The sequence below is a fragment of the Grus americana genome, chromosome 6 (genome assembly GCF_028858705.1).
Source record: "Grus americana isolate bGruAme1 chromosome 6, bGruAme1.mat, whole genome shotgun sequence".
Taxonomy (NCBI): Eukaryota; Metazoa; Chordata; class Aves; order Gruiformes; family Gruidae; genus Grus; species Grus americana.
The window spans coordinates 42,171,102-42,185,839 of NC_072857.1; the positions used below are offsets into that span (position 1 = coordinate 42,171,102).

The 14,738-nt window shown below is 45.1% G+C and overlaps 1 protein-coding gene across 22 annotated transcripts in view; it reads right to left on the bottom strand.

The window, feature by feature from the left end:
• Positions 1 to 14,738, bottom strand: part of HDAC4 (histone deacetylase 4) — a 248,173-nt gene that overhangs the window by 91,233 nt on the left and 142,202 nt on the right. For 14 of the 22 annotated variants that reach the window (XM_054829923.1, XM_054829925.1, XM_054829924.1 and 11 more), the window contains 2 exons: positions 5,959 to 6,109; positions 1,661 to 1,781 (listed from right to left, as the gene is read on the bottom strand). In XM_054829923.1, the coding sequence (XP_054685898.1) occupies positions 1,661 to 1,781; positions 5,959 to 6,109 (272 nt within the window). The remainder of the gene's footprint in view (positions 1 to 1,660; positions 1,782 to 5,958; positions 6,110 to 14,738) is intronic. The other 8 variants (XM_054829930.1, XM_054829931.1, XM_054829927.1 and 5 more) reach the window with 3 other exon arrangements.

Here is a 14,738-nt window from a genome sequence, read left to right on the forward strand (position 1 = left end):
ACGCTGGCTTCTCCATGGAAGAGCAGTTAATTGAAAACTGTGCAAAACATAAGGAATTCAGACCGCTCCCAGATCTATTTTTCACTTTTCTACTTTCACCGGTGATGGCAATTCTATGCCAGGTTTCTCCAGGGCCAAAGGATCCAAGGTTTTGAAGAAAGCACTTATTTACTATCCTTAATTCTAACTGACTTTATATCACTTTTGCATTAACAGGCATTTTAACCAACTGGAGAAAAAAATAAAAAAGGAGAATTTAGTGGCTCAGAGAGTCTTCAACCACCTTTAATAAAATCCCCGCATTACTTAGTGAGGCTCAGTTACGAAGAGTGGAAAATCAGTTATCTAAAAAAGATATTGACGTTGTCCTTACTGAAATTCAGTTTCTCCTATTTCTTCTACCATCCTTGATACCGACCTAGTGGGCCTTAAATATTATCTTTACCTAAACTAACAACATTTCACTACTTTAACCTCTACCATAACCATACAATTTTCAAGGGTCCAATTAGATTTCCAGAGATGTATTAAAACCGCTCAATCTCACCCCAGTGGAATAACGTTTGAATTTTGCTGCCAACTACACTTCGCCATTTCTGTACTGGCTCATAGCTGGGATATCTTTCCAATTGAATTTCAGCTTAGTTTCTTGGATTTGGAAACATCTTCTGGCTATGACCTCATCATCCCTGCCTACACGCTAATTTCTTAAGACTTAAAATACTGTCAGACTGTCGGCTTGAACACAAATTTCACAGCAAAATTTCCTTGACTTTTGTTATTCAAAATTTCATGAATTTTACAGTCACTAAAGACAACATCCAAAACACACCGGGTTTTTTTCACCCCCGTTTTTTTTTTTAAATATAGATATTCACAATGTTATAGTAGTGAAAGTTTTCAAATCATCTAAAATTTTCTGATTTTCTTTTATACAATAAAGAAGTGAATTTCTGGAACTGAAACTTGTATCTAATGTATTATGCCATTGCTTGTAGTTGCTATTTGGTGTGTCAGAACTAATCGAAGAAGTTGCTTTTTGTTCCCGTGTCTCTCTAACATCAGCTGTTACCTTCTTGCTCCCCACGACATTTGGGTTTTCTAGGAGATCAACAGTTGAAAATTCTCAGCTGAAAATGTAGATGTTGGGGCAACTGTGATTAGAAGTGCAGAAAGGACACGCTTCACGTTTTCATCAGTTTACAGAGAAGAGCCAGGTAAAACTTCCAGCTTTGAGAGATTAAGATGAGAAGTAAGTATGAAAGGCTTTCAAATGTAATGCTAGCTCAACCATCCTGAGTTGCAATTCACCAAACATAAAAAGTAATTTCCCCGTTTTCTTAAAGTTTGAGTTTTCTAACACCTGGTGGGATGCAAGCCTGGGTGAAAAGCTAGAGAACTTAGAAAGGTTGGTCTTGTTAGTAGAACTTGCGAGTTTGAATAACCATGGATTAAAGATGACAGCAAAGACCTCTACTGACACAAGACCAGCACAAAAGATAGGAAAGTTATTCACACCGAAACCCTCTGAAACACATACAGCAACGTCAAACCCTGGGTCTATCGCTGTTGTGGTTCATCCCGTAAACACATCATCTCCTGCAATTGTGAAAAAAGGTGGCACCGGCTGAATCGTAAAGATAAGCCCAGTACCACTTACCCATACCAGAAGCGAGGATCACTGGATATACAGTGGTTGAGATTCCGGTGTGCCAATGCCTTCTTCTTATTTAAGACGAATTCTTGTAATTTCATCTTTACTTCTGTGCTTGCCACTGCACCTGAAATGTCAGAAATTAGAAAGGTTATTTTATCAATTCACATACTTTAAAGAATTTAAATTTCTAAAAAGATTCAGAATTCAATCTTTGATTTCCAGTCCAAAAGAAGAACTTTTCTTTCAAAGAGAAAAGAACAAAGCGCCTCCAGTAAGGAGCTCTCCTCCTTTTTTTTTCTTTAGCTTTGCATATAATCACAACTTATGTTTGAAAACAGAGATTTAATCAGAGATTTATCATTTCACTATAAAAGATTTCTGAAGAGGATTTTTACACTTGCATAGAAGAACACTCAGAATAAAGCACTTGTACGAGGTATTTCAGCTTTCTTTTCATCAAAGGTATTTAAGAAAAAGGGTCTTGTGTACACTCAAGTTTTTAAATGTCACATCTGCAAGCAGAAGGGGAATGAGACGAATGTCTCATATGTAGATTTTGTCTTGAAAACTCTTGTAAATAGGGACCTCTTTGTTCAAAAGTATCTGTGTACAATAAGACCTACATAATATTCCAATTCATTTACAAGTGTGCAATCTATTTCTTCAAACAGAAAATCTAACATTTAAAGAAGAAAGTCAGTAATTTTGTAGCGTAGAGTTAAAATGTCAACTGTGTAATTTCTAATCATTATTTCCTCCACAATAGAGACCAGTCTGTTTTACTGCGATGATGGATTAAAATTATCATTCGGTTGACAGAACAGATTCGCAGGCAGAGTTCCTGATGGAGTAATGCATAGAAAGTTTGGCAAGCAGAACGTGTGGAAAATGATGGTTCATCTATACCACGGCGTAAAGCAAGAATTCCAAAGGAAAAATCTGGGCTACAAGAAAATGAAAAGGCCAGGAAAACTGTCTGCTCTACCGGGAATAAAAAACTTAAAATACGACAGGGTGATCTTTTGTCTCCTGGATCCTACTCAACAACGACATTTGACAGACCGGGGAAACAATTTCTTGTTATCTCCTCAAGAAAAGAAAACTTCCAGTATTTCTATAAAGATGTAATGTAGTTCAACCACCAAAGCCACGTTGAAAGGCTGGAAAATCCACTTTTTTGGAGCCCTGCGTTTCTCACTAGTTCTACAAAACGTAGGTTTGGCGTGTACCCCAACGAGAAGTTCAACTGAGGAGCTCGAGACAAATTCATATGCGTGTAGCAAGCCACGTGGCAAGACCAGAATAAGTGACAAACTCATGCTTAAAGGCGTTCTCTCTCCAAAAAGTGCCATCTTTAATCTATTAACCTTTTTAAAATAATCAAACATGGCTGTGTTCTGTCAGTTTTGGATAAATCTGACATTATCTAGAAGACTTGAAGCTAAACATTTTTGGATCCTGAGGTTTATAAAAGCTCCCCTGTTGTGTCTTCCTCCTTCATTAGAAGCTGAAAGGCTCTATATACGCTTAACAAGATAAAAACGTGTAGGCTTCCCCTTCCCAGGGCAATGCCGGAGCCACGGGCCAAGCTGTCATGCAAGACCTTCTGACCTTTACTCAACTCTTGACCCTCGAGTTGAAAGATCAAAAGAAAAAACCCGATCTAACTCACTGTTAGTATCCTCTACTGGGTTATTTTGGACCCAGTCACATCGTTACAGGCAGAAGCCCTGTGCAATAGTCAGTGAAGATGTTAAAGAGGACGCCGAAGGCAGAAAGGGACAACCTGTCACATATGCGATAGTATACATCAGACACGGGTCTAAGCGAAGAGGACAAGAGCAGAAGTCAGGCATCAAAAGCCCATACGTGTGGAGTAAGCAGGAAGCAAGACACTCAACCCCAACGGAAGCGAAAGGCACGGCAGAATAAAAGGAGGAGGAGAGAGAAGGAACTGGGGGGGCAGCTGGGCACGGTGGGGACAACCAAGCTGGGAAGCGGGGCCATTCACTTCAGAGGGCTTGAGTGTCTGAGAGGAGCAGGGAGCAAAGAGCAGATCAACTGATAAAGACTGCAAACAGGAGAGCACCACAACGAGCAAAGTACTGCAGAGAGGATGGCTCTGAAGAGCCAAAAGCCTGAGCCAGGTTACTACCGCAGAGGCAAAACCAAGTCCAAGTTACACATTGTCCCAGGATCAAACAGTATCCGAACGTGGGATAAGGCGGGGGTAGCTCCTGCATGGAGGAGGAGGTTGCACGGCGGAGGAGGAGAGGCGCAGGACAAAAGGAAATTAGTCGGGGTAAGCCCTGAATGATGGTGTGGGCTCATCACAGCTGGCCAGGTTGTAGGAGAAAGTCCAAGACAAGCCACAGTCCAAGGCTGCCCGAGCAGCAAGGGATTGAACGTTGTGTTCCCAGAAGTGTCTGGAAACACTGATGCATAGGACCAATTCTAGGTTCAATCCTGACAGCAGGAAGACAGGATGACCAACCATCGCTCCTTATCCTGCGCAAAAAACCACCTTTACTTTCACATACGTTCTCCCTCCTTTTGCTGAAGTCGTGCTTTTGATCAAAAGCTTTACGCCAGCAGACATCAGTTCACGAGGGACGGGTTAAAGCTCCCGGGATGCGAACGCAAGGAGCCAACATTATGTTAATCTAAACCGATTTGCTTTCTAAAAGCTACAAAACAATGCACTTTGGCTTACGGGGATGGAGGAAGGAGGGAGAGCAAACTACACATTTATTACGCGCTCTTCGTATTTCAGATCAGGACAATTTTAGCTGTGTTGCGCTTAGCAAAATTTTCTGCTGTGAGAAAAATAACTGAAGTATTCTTAAGAGCTGAGGTGCTATACTGATTATACACCATAGTACTTCTTAAATAAAAGTAATTTAAAAATAAAACTGTAGCCATGGGAACAGGATCTTCAACTTAACATCCCCAAATTCTGTTTTTTCCTCTACACCTATGTGTTTCACCCAAAAGGTGCTTTGATGCTTTTGCCGTTTTACAGAGATTCAGGCATTTGTATTTATTTGCAAATTACTTTCATGAGGATAGCCACATATCAGTTTTGCAGAGAGGCCCAGCAAAACATCGATATGACATCAAGAGATGATGAGAACAGCAGGGTGAAGTGGAAACGCTTACAGCTTTCATCCAGTTCGAACCGACTGCCTTCGCTCTGGAGAATCCCACAAAGCAGGCAGAGGACAGCGAAACCATCACACGTGGATAAAGCAAACCTGCGCTATCATCACCTTCAGTCACTCCTGCACGTTAAACTGCTTCTTGTAAGCAGATTCTGAGCCTTTGGGCTTTCTAGTATTTCAAATGAATGAAACCCAAACCAAACGCACACGGAGAGGCTGGACCTCCTACGAACTGCTCTGGGAAGATACTGGGGCAGGTCCCCGCGTTCCCTTGTTTTGCCTGCCGCTTAAAGTCTGTCGTCGCAAGATGCACATGCAGGGAGCGGGGAATTCAACCTTCAGATTTTTTTTATTTTATTTTTTTTTAGTCTCCTAGACCCCAGCCCTTTCCTACTAGAAAAATTCTTCTTGGAGCTTCAATCTTGCTCCCAGTCACCAGACAGCATCCCATCTCCTGGTACCCTTCAGCCCTCTCTGCTTCTTCCATCCCAGGCTGCTTTATTTCATTTGAAATGAAGACCTAACGAATTGATAGTACAACTTGGCGAGGTATTTTTCCTCCATTCACTTGTAAAAGAAAACCGAACAAGCAACCAAAGTGTCTTTGATAAGGGAAATTGTGAGGCCATAATCATTTTACTGAATCTCATGAAGTGCATAATGACACGTGGGAAAGCCAACCACAATCTGTAACCTCATGAAAGAAGTACTTTCTGAATGAAAACACTTTAAAGCTAAGAACTGAGAACTCGGCTACATCTTGAAAGAGTGAAATTAAGAAAAGTAAAAGAAAAAGAAAGGCAGCATGCATCTGGTGTATTTTATGGGCTTAATATTCTGCCTCCATTAGGAATGCTGCCAAAAATACTTCAAAAAATGTTAAATCAAGTAAAGAGAAGATACGCTTCCTTTTGAAAAACGCTAAAATGGCATTTATTAAGACAAAAATGAAGATAAAGCATAGAAATACATTTCTCTCTCACCCTCAATACCTCTAACAGTTTACATAAGCTCCCCGTGCAGCCGAGCTCTGCAGAGAGACCATCGTGAAGGTTTCTCCAGCTTCATAAAGCTGCTTTATGGCTTCCATTCATCTCCTCTACCTGTCATCACCGAAACAAGTGAGCTTTTGCTACTTACTCTCTTTTCCTTTCTCTTTGTTTTTGAGCTGCTGAAGTTTCTGCTCTCGGTGCTGCTTCTCCAGCTCCTGCTCCTGTCGGTGCTGCTCCAACTTCCTCTGGTGCTCCAACAGCTCCTGCTGATGCTTCATGGCCAGCATCTCCTGCTGCTGCTGCGGAGAAGGGACGAGGGGAAAAAAGAGCAAATTAACACCATTGGACTTCCCAGAGCTAAACCAGAAGGTGCGATCAGGTGACAGTAACGTTGTTTTGTTCATAGAAACAGGAAAAATGACATTTCCCTCGTTTAGAGGCTCCTGCACCACAACTCACCTCACGTAGCCCCATCGCCGGTTCAGGACAGCACTTACGCCAAGTCGTCTGTTTGAAGTAAAACCCTATTAGGACAACCTTAATTATCAATGTACCTTGTACAAATCCTGCACCGGAGGAATATCACTGAGCTCGCCAAGTCAGGCACTCGCAGCAAAATATGCCACCATCAACGCGAGCTCTGCAAGACCAGTTCGGTTCCCTTGCGCATCTGCTTTTTTCTACAAGCCATGAATTGTACGGCTTGGCACTCCGGTTTCTCCAACGGCCCTTCTCTCTCTCTGGGTACACAGAGGAGCTTCCGTGGACTGGGACAACTTTCTCTTTTTAACTTCATCAAACACTGGTCGCTTCCCGCCTGCCATGCAAACCTCGCACCCCAAGCTAAACGCAAAAGCACCGGCTGCTTTGCGGGCATGATCACCACCCATTTCTGAGCCTAATCATAAAAGAATTGGTTCATTATTAAAAATAAAAAAAAAAAATTCCAATAATCTCTCAAGGAAGGATTTACCCCAGCCCTCTCGACTCGCACACGTTCACGAGAAGAACTGAGAAACAAGCTGTCTAATTAAGGTCGAGATTTGCAAAGCTTTCATCGAACGGGATGGCCAGGACTTGAAGCACCGAAGGCTCCTGCCCATGTCCACCGTGCAATTTTCCCCCTTGGATCTCCAAATCCCAGATGCCAGTGGCCACATCAACCTCCTGGGAAATTTGGGGTGGATCTCCCTGGCCCAGAGCATCCTATAGGGGGCATGGGGGGATTCCCCAGGGACTGGCGGCGGCGGTTTGATCCGCCGGGCGCTGGGGCTGTACCTGTCAGTGCTCAGAGAACACCCGCGTCTTGACAGCCAGCCAGGAGCACGCGGGGCTGCGGAAAAGCAGATGACAAATGACAAGTCCCAGCAGCTTGCGGCTCGGCTAGGTGTGAATGGATCTCCATGGGGCTCGCAAAAGGCGCTTTCCCCTGGCACAGGGCTTCTCCCTTGAGCTCCACTGAAAATCGCTTTTTCTTAAAAAACTCAAACTAAGATTTACCACCTCCCCATTTCATTTGCGCCCTCTCCAGCTACAGCCACCTACCTGGGCTGCTCCCGTTACTCTCGCAAACTCCCCCGAAGGGAGGAGCACGCCGGCTCCCCGCCGCCCCGATCGCCTTACCCCTGCCCCGTGCTCTTTACCTTGGCAGCTTATAAACTAGCAGATTGATTTTAAGTTGGCAACCTTCGCCTTCAAAAAAACCCCTTACCGCTCTGGCGATAGATGAGACTTCTCCGAGGCTGGATTTAACGGGGTGCCTGTGCTCAGATACCACCCACTGCTCCGGGTTCCCAAAATCCCGTATGCGGAAAGGCATCACGGCAAGCCACGGCTATTAAGACAGGGAACCTGCTCCCTCTGAGAACGTCTCACTCCATCCCTCTCCAAACCCTGACAGCATGCGCATACGCGAGACTCCCACCCCACGTACGTTGATTTTTTTGCTTCTCCTTTTGCGCATTTTTTTCTATTTATGCTTTTGATGGCAATTTCTTATTTTAATTTGGGGTATCGTACATTTTTACTATCCAATGCTTCAGCCGCCGATACACTATAGACGATACGCATAAAATTATACCGTTCTATATAAAGATGCAAAAACTAATGTAAGAGGTACTTTACAATCTGCCTGGCTATCTGCTGGAAACTCTCGATGGAGGAGTCCCTGCTGCTGCCGGTTCCAAGCAGGCAGACTGTTGTAAAACACTGAACCCCAGTTAGCAGAATTTGCGGTGATTGCACCTATGTTTCCTTTCCTAATTCTATTGAATTTTATGTAAACAACAAAAAACCCAGACTCTAAAAACCTACAAAAGGGAAAAAAATAAAACAACAACAAAAAAAAACCCTAGAGAAAACTAGTTATTTTTGTTTTATAATTAAGCAGCAGCTTCCACTAACACATCTCCATTTGGAGAAATAGTATCTTTTCAGACTTCCAACAAGTCCACCACATGGTGGGCTTTTATAACCTAGCCATAGAAAGTATGCAAATGAACAATATTTAATGCACAATATGTTAAAACAGGTTTTGTTATTTTTATGAAATCAGGAGCCTTTTCTCTCCATCTGCAGTCTCCTAGGCTTTGCATGCTACGCTTCCTGCAATGGTTTACATACATTAGGACGCTTTAGAAGGAACTGTGCTTTCATTGACATCTGTAGTGATATGTAAATGAAAAGACCAATTTGTATCTGGATGGCTTATAGAAGTTTCATTAGAGATGTATTGTTTCCGCTGATTTTGACCCCCGTTTCCACAAAGCCCATTCTTAATATAGTTTTCAAATCTTTGCAAAGTTGAAAAAATAAAAATAAAAAAAACGAAGCAACCTCTTCAATCGTATCCATGAAAAGCAAAAAGAAATCACTTTGTTGGTGTCTGTCGTAGCCTAAAGCAAACCCATCCGAGCGCTCTGCCGGAACTGCGATGTCTTCTTCCGGCACGACTATTTCTCCACGTTCAGGGCTGAAAACAAACCGCGCGGGCAGTATCTGGCAGGAAATAGATGGCGCGGGCTTAGCAGAACGCAGGGGCGCCGGCGGTGCCGTGCCTCGACCAGCTCGGGCCATCCTGCGCCACAGACCGCGTCCTGGTTTCACAACCGCTCCGAGGACCTCGGGCGAGGATTTGGGATGCTGACGCGGGGCGAGGCTTGCATCGCTCCACCTGGTACCCATCCCGTTGTATTGGAGCCAGAGGGAATATAACTACCACATTCAATCAGTTTTCTGTGCAAAAAGGCTTTAAAACTCACTTGATGCTAGACTGTGCCCCAATTTTATCTTTTGGGAGAGTTTACAAATTCGTTTTCTTATTTAAAAATGGGGTTTTGGGCCGATGCTTTGTGAAAAAAGACTCAGCAGCAGCAAGAGAACCCACCGCCGACTGAGAGGAGAAGCAGGAAATCTGATAACATACAAAAAACTGTCCCGTGCACAAAATAAACTGCAACTTTGGAAAAAAAAAAAATGAGCTTCTGCTTCAGTTAAAACAATCGAGGTAAATTTTATCAGGTAGCGAGCACTGAGACCTACGTGCGGTCAGCTGCAGCGAGGTCTCTGAGCGGGACGCAATCTCCCGCTCTTTTGCGAAGTCCCCGAGTCCGGAATTCATAAGTGTCTCTTGAACTGCAATTCACGGCAGACCAAGAGACACTTAGGCGGCTCTGATAAGGATTATTAATTACCGAGCGAGATCGCGCTCACGTACCACATAACGCATTAGATCTCCCTCCCTGGGAAACGAATCGACACCGACCGCGCGACACCCATGCGTTACTTGCGTGTAGCTGGAGCGGTGTGGGGTTTTTTTTTTCTTCCCCCCAACCGTAATGAAATTTAAATATTTGTGAAATACAAAGTGATACGCCAAGGGAAATTCTTTGCATTCAGACTAATTCAACTATCATTTTGAGGAGCAGATCGTGTGACAAACACGCACGCTGCATTAGGGAGCGCAGCTAGGAACATCTGAATTAGGTGCTCTTGCCAAAATAAATATTGGTAAATATTTATAACTATGGGGATTCCTGCATATGTTTAATGTCACTGCTTCCACTATTTATGAAAACTGCACAAATGTTCAACTGTACCTGTAGGTAGTGATGCTGGTGCTCCTTTAGCATATATTAATATTAATAAATGTAATAAGGAGAACGGAGAGCATTTCCAGGTATTTATCAGCTGTCAGCCAGCTGTGAGGACTCAGCGGTGCAGTGGATTTTGCCACCACATTCCTCAATTGTCTCCAGTTCTCGAGCACGTCCATGCAGAACGGGGACTGACACCTTATCGGTAAGCACACTGTCGACTTCCACTGCACAAAGAAACCTCTTTTTTTAAGCAGAGCCGAGCTAAGAGTTTCCTTTAGTCGTCACAACAGCAGCGCGCCGAAACCTGCCAGCAGCCTCAGCCCAGAAGCCGGCCCGTGCCCTCCCGTGAAGCCAAGATCCCATTTACCAGAGAGAACGAGGATGTATTTCACGGAGACGTGTTGCATTAAGACTCGCATAACCACTGCCCGATCTGCTAGGTGAGCGGCAAGAACGCGGGTCCTTCCTGCATCCCGGCACCTTGCAGACACTACCTTACTCTTCCCCCAAAAGCCAGGCGCTGCGCTCTGCCCACGCTCCTCTGCTTCTTCCCGTACAACCGTCAGTTTAAAGGCGCTTCTGTCATTTACTTCACGCGCTGCGGTAAAACTGATTAAAATCTGCAAAGCAGGAGAGGTTTTGAAGCTTAGACTATGGCTCCTAGGTTTTTTATAATATATATTTTGAACGGCTTAATGCAATTAGTGGAAGGCAGCGTCAAACTGTCTGTACTCAGACAGCTCACCCTTGCTCACGCGGATAATCACACACGCAAGACTGGGTGAACAACAGTTGGTGTACTTATTGCCGATGAACGTTTCCTGTGATCCAAAGCAGCCTGGCGTTGTGTCCGGCTCCCTACTGAAGGCGGGCAGCTGGGTTAAGAAGAAACAGTTAAGACGGAAAAGTAGCCTGATCCTCCTGCTCGTACATACACGTGGTTTCCATCGCAGACCAAAGTTACGCTGGCACCCTCCAGCCTGCTGTAAGACGACCGTGGTCTGAGGACTTCTTCCAGGCAACCTCGGAGACTTTGTATGATTCGCCTGCCACCCCTGAACAGGAGGTTGGCCTCTGACGGGAGGCCACAGCTTCAAAGAAGTTGTAAGGATATACAAGTAAAATACTAGCTTCAAACCCGACAACTTAATGCTACACGAGACCCAAAAAAGCGCCGAGCAGATGCTCTCAGCACCCCCTGAACTTGTAAGCTTAAGGGCTGAGTGAAGGCATGGCCCAGTGAGCGCTTTCAGAAGCTTCACGTAATTGTCCTCTCGCCTAGTGGCGGCAAGGCTGGGCTTTTGGTGCAAACAGGGGTTTTATGGCAAATCATCTGCCACCTGCTTTGGCAAAATTCTACAGTTTTGGGGGGTGAAATCAGGTATTTAAAAGGATCTGGAGCTCAGATTCTGTAAAAATAAAGGAAAATTGTAGGTAGTGATCAAGAAAGAGGTCGCCGAGACATGTACACATCAAATCATTCCCCAAAAAATCATCAGCATATGGGTGGAAGCAAAGCATGGACTTTGACAGATTTCTGGGAGAACTGTTGGTTTGGGTTACTTTACAGCCATCTCAACGCTGGCCACTCCTTTGGACGGACGCTCCGCTCCATGTTCTCCTCACCCTGTTCACTGAAGTCTCAGGCTGTGGCTCCAGTTTCAGGATTCACTCTCTTGGCTCCGTCACGGCGTGTTTCCATTCTGGGTGGTACAGCAGATATCTCCTGGAGCGCCGGAGGCTAGTCAGAATTAATCGGTTGTACTGGGAGACAGGGGAGGGGGGGAAAAGTCATGGTTTTCAGCAGAAGCCAAGACACAAAAATCTGAAAGCATGGCTCGGAAGAGACTGATCTTGGTTAGACACATCCTACTGAGAACGTCTGGTGTTCAAGTTTATATGAGGCTCAAATGTCTCCAGGAAAGGGAACGACGGTTATGTTCCCTGATGGCCAGCTCTAGGTGAAAAGATCCCACGTTATGAGTTTGGCAGCTTATATATGGATATATAATTTTGTATCCCCGTTCCCTTTCCGTGCCGTTACTGCTCACCTCTCCTGAAAGGCTGAAAGCTTGCACAGCCGCTTCATCCCTCTATGCCCTGAATATCTGCAGAGGTATAGCGCTGGGAATGCATCTGTATGTGCCTTTTGCTCCGTGACTGCTGCTCCAGTCTAGTTTTTACCCCCTCTCCAGAAGCAGAGTATCCGAGAGCCTTTCTAGAAAGCAGTGAGCTCCATGAACATCCAGCACGTTCAGTTCCTTCTCCCGTTTCTCCCTCTAAAGGTGAGGAAAACCCCTTTGCGTTTCCCTCTGCTGTGCTTTACATGGTTATTATCGAAGGGGAGGACAAATCCGTACCGTGCACCTTGCACCAGGAGCAGGGAGCATCCATCCGATCCCGGATGGCAATAAGGAATCCCTGTAAATCAAAGAACCATATGAATTGTCCTGAAAGGAAGGAGACCCAGATGTTTAATGCTAAATGAGACCTCAGTCCTCAGAGGAGCAGTTATGTTCTCTGTGAACCGTTTCAGGGTGCAGGGAGCGGAGGAGCTGGAGTGGGAACGTTATGCTAAAATCAGGATCCGGAGTGGAGATGCAGGACAAAGAGATCCTGTAATGGGAGCAGCCAGAGGAGCCACCAATGGGTTTTGATCATTTTAAAGCAGGAAATATGAACAAAGAAAAGAAGGAGCGTGGCTGTGTCCACTGATCCACCTTTCCTGGTCACCTCTGTGAAGGAAGAGGGACCGAACCAGAAGGCTGGCAGGGACAGGAGACCTCGCCGGAGTGTTGCTGCTGGGTTTCTCAAACAACTGAGAGGAAAAAAAAAAAAAGGAGGGGGGAAAAACCAGCGAGGATGGAGTACAACCGCTGGCAGCGGGGCTGCCGACACACGGCATCAGCGGCCGTTCCTGTGCGATTTCGGGTTCAGCTCCGTTTGACGGAGGGTGGACACAGCAGCGAAGCGGATTGCAAAGCGCTGCTCCTCGCCCGACACCGGGCAGCGACAGCCCCGGCAGCGCCCAGGGGAAGGCTGCATGCTAAAAATGAATGTTCAACAGCAGCTCATGCTCGGGAGAGTGCAGAACAGGCGGCGTTTTTAAAGGTAACACACCAGCAATGTAAATACCAAGTATTTATCATTTTTACACACCGCCACTAGTTAAATAGGAAACTTAAACACGGAGATTAATCCAACATTATTGGTATTGTGTGTAGGGCAAGGAAGTTATTCACAACATGATTTACGTTTTAAATGCAACTTCATTCTCCCATACAACAGCTGAATGTTGTTAAGAGAGCCTATGCAGCAACAGGACTTACAAGTTTATGAATGTTAATTTATCGGTGATGGCGTAACAGGTCAATATTCCTTCTATAACAGCAGGATTCACCTGAGTGCCCCGATTCTCTGTGTTCTCTTTGACTACTTCCAATCTATTTTATCTAGTTCAAAAATTAAACTGGAGTTGAAAAGTCAGATGTGTGAGCTGCAAAATATTCCTTCATCTGCTGTTTATTTTGAAATTCCAAACTGAATAGAGACCATACGGCTTCTAGCTTTTAAAAAAATAATAAATAAATCCCTTTGCCCCCTCCTCATTTTACTAGGAGACAAACTTATGCCTAAAGGGTGAAAGAACAGAAATTGGACCACTTCAAAAGCTGTTTGGACTCCACAGAAGAAGTGAGCACGCGCTACCAAAACCAAAAAAAGATCCCATATCTGTTTGCGAGCCGATGAACTCTGCCATTTCTGCCACTGACGCCAGACGTTCAGCCTTCAGAATACCTAAAAATCAGCCCAATTCAAGTCCAACTTCAGGAGATTAAGTAACAAGAAAACGCACTGGGTGAATCCCTCTTCTTTGGCTTCACCAAGGGAACGTGGAGCGGCCGAGCTCAGGGGTAACAGGCTTTTCATCTCCCACCGCCAACGGGTCAGAAAAATCTCTGTATTCTGCTGGAAAGCTGTGAACCCCAAAGCTTGAGAAATGGTGCAAGGAGGACAGGGTGGGCTGCTACCAGCAGACTCCATGGACACGGGTACAGGATCCACAGGATGAAAGCCACCACGTCCACTGGCTGCAACGAGAGCTGTGACGTCGCTTTTGACTGAGGTTTCTGCACCATCTCAAACCTGGAAAAAAAAAAAAATCTGGAGTTCTCATTCTGCTCCTGCCATCCAACAAACGGTGGCCCATCTCAGAAGAAGCCAAAAGGAAACGTGCTGCTTTGACCAGTTTTAAAGTAGGTCTGCGAGGACCAGTGCAGACAGCCCTCCTGGCTGAGCAATCCAGTCCAGAAACCACCGCGGCCAGGCAGGAAGGTGCCCAAATTAACCCGCTCTGCTGCACGACTACTTCTTCAACCGAGAGATGGGGCTTACAGGCATCCAAGCTGAATTTGTTGACATCACCCACCCCTCTGTGGGCAGATCTGTCCTCATCGTTCTTGGAAAAGATCTTGACTTTGAGCATGTGGAAAGTCACCCCCCTCCAGCCTTCAAAGAGAGCAAACTCTCTGATCTTGCAAAAAGCTTTCCCCGGGGTTGCTTCCATCAGAAGTTCAGTTTTGCAGGATCCAGCTCTGAGTCTCGGAGTCAGCTCCGTGTAGCAGAAAAACGAGGCAAGGTCACCGAAAAAGAACAGGAAGCCGTCTAGAAATAGCAAGAGAACACGGTACAATTCATTCAAGTAGTAACAAGGCACAAAATGTTCCGTCTGGTTTTTACCACCGACTGTACCCAGCTGCAGTTTTCGAAGATGAATAATCCTATCGCGTCAGAATACAGAGGCAGACACCTGGTATCTCCAGGCTTTTTA